This window comes from Phalaenopsis equestris, unplaced genomic scaffold (genome assembly GCF_001263595.1).
Source record: "Phalaenopsis equestris unplaced genomic scaffold, ASM126359v1 Scaffold000224, whole genome shotgun sequence".
In the NCBI taxonomy this organism is placed as follows: domain Eukaryota; kingdom Viridiplantae; phylum Streptophyta; class Magnoliopsida; order Asparagales; family Orchidaceae; genus Phalaenopsis; species Phalaenopsis equestris.
In genome coordinates, this window is record NW_018164666.1 from 880,349 (window position 1) to 888,483 (window position 8,135).

At 30.8% G+C, this 8,135-nt stretch overlaps 1 protein-coding gene across 1 annotated transcript in view; it reads left to right on the forward strand.

Moving 5' to 3' along the window:
• Positions 1-8,135, forward strand: part of LOC110023366 (exocyst complex component EXO84B-like) — a 22,936-nt gene that overhangs the window by 8,117 nt on the left and 6,684 nt on the right. The window contains exon 4 of the mRNA XM_020722748.1: positions 2,681-3,196. Within this exon, the coding sequence (XP_020578407.1) occupies positions 2,681-3,196 (516 nt within the window). The remainder of the gene's footprint in view (positions 1-2,680; positions 3,197-8,135) is intronic.

Sequence of the window (8,135 nt, forward strand, 5' to 3'; positions counted from 1 at the left end):
TATATATATATATACTATTATTACTATTATTAGACCATGTGAAGGATCTTCTAGATATAATTGAGTCGATACAATGAAAGAAGCTGGCAAACTCGATAATGAAATCCAAAGGTTGTTTGGAACTATTAGTAAATCTTTCATGTAAGGGCATAGTATAATTAAAATCATCACACAAAATTCCTTTAAAAAACCATTTGGATCCAAGATTGAAAGCTTGTTTAAAAACAAATGTCATTTTATTTGGACCGATCATACATTGTTGCAAGAACCAAGTCAAACTTTTAGGTATATTGAGAAAGTGAAATAGTAATAGAAAATGTACCACTCATTGAATGGAACACATCCAGAGAGCACTTTTTTCTTTTACAGAGAAAATCACCGAATTTGTTACATGCTTTAAGAGAAGCCTAATTATTAATATAGTTGCCTCCAATGGATTGTAGGAACATTGGGAAAGTAATGATCAATTTTGAACATGTGTCCTAAAATTCCCTTAAAATCCCGTCTAAAAAAATATTTCTTTTGATTTTGGATGCTAAGCCATGAACAATCAAAGTTACAATTTTCATAAAAATTGTTTGATTTCAAGAGAATTGATCCATGAAAATCAAATTAAGCAACTAACCAAGAAAAAGGAATCATCTGATGTTAAAACATCACATGAATCCGCTAAATAGTTTGATAAGTCAGCTAGAGGATGTGATACAAATCTGTCAACTTGATTTGAAGGTAAAATATAAATTTATACCCATTAAAATTATTTTTTCTAATGTTACTGCACGTTGAGTGAATGAAAATATTTCTTCTGGGATATTTTTTGACAATTTTGGGTTTTAAATGCTCTGAAGAAATTCAACTATGAGGAAATGGAACTTTTAAGTAAATAAATCAGCATGGGCTACACTAATTGCATTTTAAGATTTTTTTTTAAAAGAAGAATTTTGTGTTGCAGGATTTTAAAATTGATTTGTGCAGGAGTCAAATAGACGCTTATGGATTGTAGAAGCAAGGTAAAACTTGAATGTGTTGACAACATTAAAAGAGGGGATTTAATGCCGAGAAAGCTCAAAGTTGGTAAAGGGCTACAAACATTGGAATGAAAATCAGCATGAAGTGGAAAGACATCAGGAAATCCAGTTGGCGGTGAGGCAGCTTTTGCAATCATTGAATCCACATACTTAGAGGGACTAGAGGCCCAATTAGAAATCATAGTTGCACTTGATTAGGATTTGGTGGAACCAAATTGGAATCATGAAAATGATTGCCTGACTCGATCCATTTGGCATTCAAGGGTTTCAAGTTAAGAGTTGCTTTGAAATGCTTGAAGCTTTAAAATTACTGACCTGTGTAATCATTACATACTTTTCATTTGAGTTTGAATTAGAGAGGACATCTAAGGAAGTTATTAGGACTGGATTAAAGCAATAACTTGTGGAGATCCACAAGCAAAATTTCAAAAAAAAAGTCTCAAATTTTTGAGAAAGTAAAACCTTGGAGGAAGGATCAGAAAGGTGAAGTGGATTATGGGAAAGACCATGAAAAGAAAAGGACCTCTTGAGATTAATATTTTTGTACGAGTTATTTCCTTGGAGTATGTGATAAGTATGCTGAAAATGCAATAAAAGTCTTCAACTTTCTTGAGAATCAAAGTTTCCCAATTAGAGATGGTGTCTTGTGCATACAAATTATTCTCCCAAATTTGATGAGCTGTGCTGAAGGGAACTCTAATTCCAGAAAGAGCATGACAAACCATGAATGCCAGCCCAAACTCACTTGAGTTTCTTAGATCCAGAGTTACCAATTTTTTTGTTCTATTTTCTGACCATGGGGGTGAAGTCGCTGTGCTTGATGAGTCCCTTTTTCTCTTCAGAGATTCAAGGTTTTCGTGCCTTTGAATTTGGCGAAAAAATTAAGCTTGAGGAAATAATAGAAATAATCACTTTGGAAAGGCTGTTTTGTTTTATTTTCTTGTCTGATACAAAAATACATCCAATCACAAAATTTTCTCATCTTCCACTAGAGAATGAAGTCAAGACATGGATTGTGAACTCTTTCTTTTTATGTTAAAATGGATTTATAGGTATGATCCAACTTATTGCATCCATGACAAATGATTTCTTTTTCACAATCTCTAGCAAGGTGATTTTTTCCTAGAGATTTGAACTAGATAGGCGAAGAATGTTTGCCTATGTACTGTTGGAGTATGTGGCTCTCAATACCCTTATCCGACCAAAGTAGGTCGATGGAATTCTTAGCTATTATGTCTTTTTCTTCTACGAGTTGCTTCCCATTCAAACCTTCTTGTTAATAGAATAATATTTCTGGTGCTGGTTAAGAAATAAGATTCTGTTTGCGTAAACTATCGTTTCCATTGCTTTCACTTATTCTAAAAACCATAATTTTATTCAATTCAAATATTTTCCAGTTTTCAATGGCAGTTATTTTGTATGAAGAAATAATCACATATTGGCTGAGGATTTGGATTTTAAGTAAAATTGTTATTTACTGCCGAACATGTCTCTGTTTCTGATAAAATTTGAAGCCTAACATAAGCCATGCCAAAACATACACATGATTGTCAGTTTTTTGTTCATCCATTTCCATTTTCTTTGAATTGGAGTTTTACAACAATGCCACATGCATCTGGTTTCTCTCATGCGTTGTTTGTGATATCTTGTAGGATTTCTTCGAAGATGTAGGCCCACTTTTGAGTATGCAGTTGGGCAGCTCCACATTGGATGGCCTTCTCAAAGTACTCAATTCCTATGTAAATTTACTAATTAATGCCTTACCAGGCTCAATGGAAGACGTCGAAAATTTGGAAGGTTCAGCAAATAAAATTGTTAGATTGGCAGAAACCGAAGTGCAACAGTTGGCTTTGTTGGCAAATGCATCTCTGTTAGCTGAAGAATTGCTCCCACGAGCAGCCGCCAAGCTCATTTCACATTACCAGACCAGTGTGGCAGATGATTCTCGCAAAAAAATGAGCGATAGACATAATCGGTTGCCAGAACAAAGGGAATGGAAGAGAAAATTGCAGCGCTCTGTTGACAGACTTAGAGATTCATTTTGCAGGCAGCATGCTCTAGATCTTATCTTCACAGAGGATGGTGAAACACATCTCAGCGCTGAAATGTACTTAAGGATGGATGATAGTCCTGAAGAACCAGAGTGGTCTCCCTCTCAAGTATTCCTGGTAATTATTATTCCAAGGCCATTTGCATACATACCGCCTAATTCCTTCGTATTTACATATCTAACATATAGATTTTGATTTTTTTACATTTATACCACCCAAATCTTTCATATCACATCAAAATACCACTTTTTTTTTTTTTCTTTTTTTTTTAAACTTTGAAATACACCTTTTCATGCATAGGTAAGGTGGTATTTGTGTAAAATTGAAGTTTAGGTGTTAGATGTGTAAATACATGAGAAATGATTGGTATGTATGTAAAGCTTCCTATTCCAAATGCATTTTCTTTTCCATGAGCAGAAGTGGTCTTGCTTTTAGCACTGCAAGTTTTTTAGTTAAATATCCGTAGATAAAATTGGTGCAAAATTTTGAAATTGTTAGTTATTGGATATATAAATCATGTGCTTTGAGGTTGTTCTGTCTTTTAAATAAATTTTGTTTGCTGTAATTGTGCTAATGACATTGGTGCTTATGAGAGTAGGTTGTATTATCTAGTTATTTTAATTACTTAGTACAGCTTTTTTTTTCCTTACTGCTGCAAGTGGATTTAATTCTACCAGCACGAAGTACAAATTTGATTCCAACATTCTCTTCCACGGTGATTTGGACGTTTTGGGTCTAGCGATACTAATGAAACTTAGGCATAGATGCAAGTTGAAAGTGGAAGGTTTTGATTATCATGCTAGTAATTTATAATTTTAGCAAAACATTTTATTTAAAAAAGGACAGCAAGCATTTTTTTTAATTCCATAAAATACTGAAGCAGTTCATGAAATTTCATAAGCATTAGCAAATATACAAATTTAGCAACTAATCAAGTTCATGATTTAAAAGAAAACTCTGTAATGTATCTTTGCAAAATTGCAATTATCATGCAAAACAAACGACTAATCAATTTTAAAGATGATGATAATGCTAAAAATCACCTCAAAGGTAAGAATAGAGCTTCACGTTGATATTGGGAGTTTCTCCATGAAGTAGTAATCCACAAGTCCGTAACACTCGTAGAACTCACATAACAAGCACGCTTACAAGAGAGGAAAATTGAAGTTGTATTTCAGTATTTATTGTTCATTTATTTTTTACATGCTTTAGGTTCATAGTTATAACTTTCAAATGACCTCAAATAAGAAACTATATAAAATTTGTTGTAAGCTTCAATATATCCAATGTAAATTATTTGATTGATTTTTTTTCATAAAATCTAATCCTAGAAGTGCTTAACGCGCCAATTAAAATGGGAAGACTGTTAGGATAAACAAGGAGTTGTTGGTAGGGAAGAAGTGCGGGAGCATAAGATGAGACAATAATTGTTTAGGCTTTTAGCAATTAGTGGGAGTCATTAGGTGGCACTTCAGTGCAACATTATCTGGTAAATTTAAAATAATACAGGTGGTAGCGGAAGAGTAGTCGAAAAAAATAAATGCAGCGGAAATCCCTCTGATAATTTGCTGCTGTGAATTCACAAGGGAATGAAAACAAAGAGGAATCCACTGTACTTGTAACAAGTTTATGAAATAAAATTAAATTAGATTATATTCAAATTTAGGATACTGCCAGAACTTCCTAGAAGTTTTAACTTAGCTCCACCCCCAATTAGTTTCTTAAAAATTTTTTGTAGAAAATTTTTGTGAATTTAGATGGCATTATTGCCTTAGCTTTTGGTTTAAATTTCACATTTTTAGTGTTCCACAATAGACTTATTATTGCGATAGTTATTTGTTAGTGTTGATTTCTTAATATTTTATTTACCCATTTATTATTCTCCTGTATTTCATATCTAAATTTTTTTATTAAACTCTTTCTTTGTGATCAGGGGATTGCATATTCAGTATGGCGCATTTTTTATAGTTAGTAACTATTTGAATGTTGAATGAAATAATAGTAAAAAGTTGTTTTTAAGATGATATATACATGCAATATGCTTTTGATTGTGGTGAGTGATTAGATTTCTTTTGAGCTTACCAAATGTTACATTTGCTATCATAAGCTTCAAGTTCAGAAAAATGTTCACTGCTACAATAAAGTTAAACATTCAAAAAATCAGTGCAAATGATAATTAAATAGCTGTTTGATTAAACCTCCCTTAGAAATTTAGAAGCATATTGAAATCCATGCTGCAGCCAGAAAAGTTAGTTTATGCTTGATTTAGTAATATTCAATTACAAAAACAGACTAATAATTTCAATTTGAGGCATGGATAATCCTTTATCTTCCTTTTCTTTTTTAATTACTGATCTTTTTTCCATTGAGATTATGTAAAGTCTCATACAATATGGTTTTCTTTTTCATGTAAGTCTTGATCAATTCATGAGTTTTATTCATTCTCAGATTTCTTTCGAAATTTAGTGTTTTGATCACTTTAAATTTATCATTTGGAGTAAATTAAACATATCGTCTTATTTTTTGCATCGAAAGTGACAAATTTTTGCATGATGTAAAATGTGAGAAACTACTAATAATAATCTTTTGTCCATTCTTTGCATGTCTCATCTTAGGTTTGGATTGGCGAATCTCATTTCGGTAATATGGATATAACTTTTTCCAAAAATTTATAATCACCAATTGCATCATGTTAGAAAGAATTATATTGATCCATCACTCTTACAAAGGGGAAAACAAATGCATAATCAAGATAAAATGTCAATGCAATCATTTTTTACATATGCACCTTTGTTTATATATTAACAACCCATTCTTTTAAGGAACAACTTAAACCTTCCAATCATAAAAGTTGCATATAGTTCTTATAGGAAAATATAATAAATTGTTAAAAAAAAAAAAAACTAAATTTGCCATCCAAAACCATAAAATATTACTAAAAGTAAACTAAAATAAAAATAACACTGGCACTCAGATTGTCAATTTGTTTTTCTCAGCGGACACATAACTGCATTTTTCATGAATTTAAACATTAAATTTTGCTTATAATCTGTCGGGCTTTGAATGTTTGGCTTTGATGATTTGAGCACTTCAGATTACTGAAACAAATATAGGCATAACTTTTGTGCTTCCTTCAGAGCAGAATCATTGAAAACAAGCTTGTTGAATTAGTGCACATGATTCTTTTTCATACAACATTAGATATAAGTTAATGATCCAATAATACTTATGGTACAAAATGTGCATGCCTTCCTGGGAAAATTTTAAATGTGAATTCTCAAGGAGGAAATGTAAAGATTGAAGAATTTAAGATGGTGTTCAATTTATAATTTGAAGTTAAATCAAATATATTAAAAATCTGTGTGTTAAAAGTATTTCTAAAATTTTTAACTTGTGGGCATTCATCTTAATATTTAGCATGGTTTTATATGTTTTTTTCTTACATTCAAAAGTAAATCATTATTTATTTTCTTGGGTTATTTGAACTTATATGGTAACATTTTTCTAGCAGTCAACTTCTCATAGTAACTTGTGAACAATTTTTTTAAGGTTTAAACAAACCACTACTTTATTTCGTAATGTGAATTTAAGATATCTTCAATTCACCACTTTGGCCTACTTATAAATGTCATTATTAAAAGTAAGTTTAATGTGAACATTTTTTTTAATTATACAAATGACTAATGTATGCAATACAGCATGCTGCAAGCAAGGATATTGCTAACAAACCAATATTTTTCCTAATGAATACTAATTAATACACTATAACTAATTTGCAAAGCTGGAGATGTTTAAAAAGTGATATTTGTAAAATTCAATGAAGTTTTTGTTTTTTATCATGAAAAAATTAACAATTAAATTCTGTGTCTATGTTATGGACGGAGAAGCTCTTTATGCAAAACAAATCCAAATGGCATATATTTTAGTCTTGATGAGTTATACACTGTTGGTTTCAACCTAATAGAAGTAAATTTGAATTTCATAAATTTTTAAAGGCGATTATCAGTAGTATGTCCTTTGATTGTTCATACACAACTTGATGAAGTTATTTTTATAAATTTTTTGCAAAAGTAAATCTAAATCAGTTTGATTACTTATCATAGGAACAATTCTTATAGGTAGTCTTCAAAAATTGCTTGATTGATTCATTAGTTAAAATAAACCTGATTTTTCCAAGTTAACTTAAAAGAATTGATTCAATTTCTATCAAAAGTTCACGCTCACTTCTGATTCATGATCTGTTGCAATGTTAATTGCAAATTAGGACTATATTTGTGCATAGGCTTAGTATGAATATGTTTTTAGAAGAAGCATGTGCAAGCTCAACAAAAATTTGATGTAGAATCATCTTGTAGTTGTAAATATTTTTCGCCGTTTAGTTCACCATTAAAAGAATATTTATTACTTACAATTTTTCTTATAGCTTTGTAGTCAATCTTACAGGAATCTTGTGTTTGTTTCTGTTTGATGGATTTTAGATAAAATGATAATGATTTTTCTTGGAAATATTAAGTTTAAGTCTAGTAGTTCTAACAAAATGTTTGTAATATTTCTTATCCTCTAATATTTTGTATTAAGCTTTAATTCAGTATCTTTGGCAAATTGTATGGCAATTCATTCTTAATTTCCTTATTAAGACGTTTAGACAATATGTAATAATAATGCAATAATCTAAATATAAATAATTTTTGACTTCTATACGTTAATCCTTACACACCATTCAAAGAAAATGTAGTTATATTGTTTGTGTAGTTAAGTTGATTATGTAATTGGTCCATGTATATACTAAATGGTCAATATTGTTCATGCTTATATTCCATATTAGTTCATATAACAAAACTTCACCAACAACATCGAGAAAATCCCATGATTTTTTTTCTAGTTAATTAAACCTCATGGGATGTCGCGGGAGTGCTCTTGCTTCAGACACGGGGCTCAAATCGCGGCTCTCATGTGATCAGGCATGGCAGACCAAAAGTCTCATTTTTTCTTCTTTTTATGTTTTCTTTTCCTTGATCCTTCATTCCTTTTTATTCCTTTTATATATATATATATA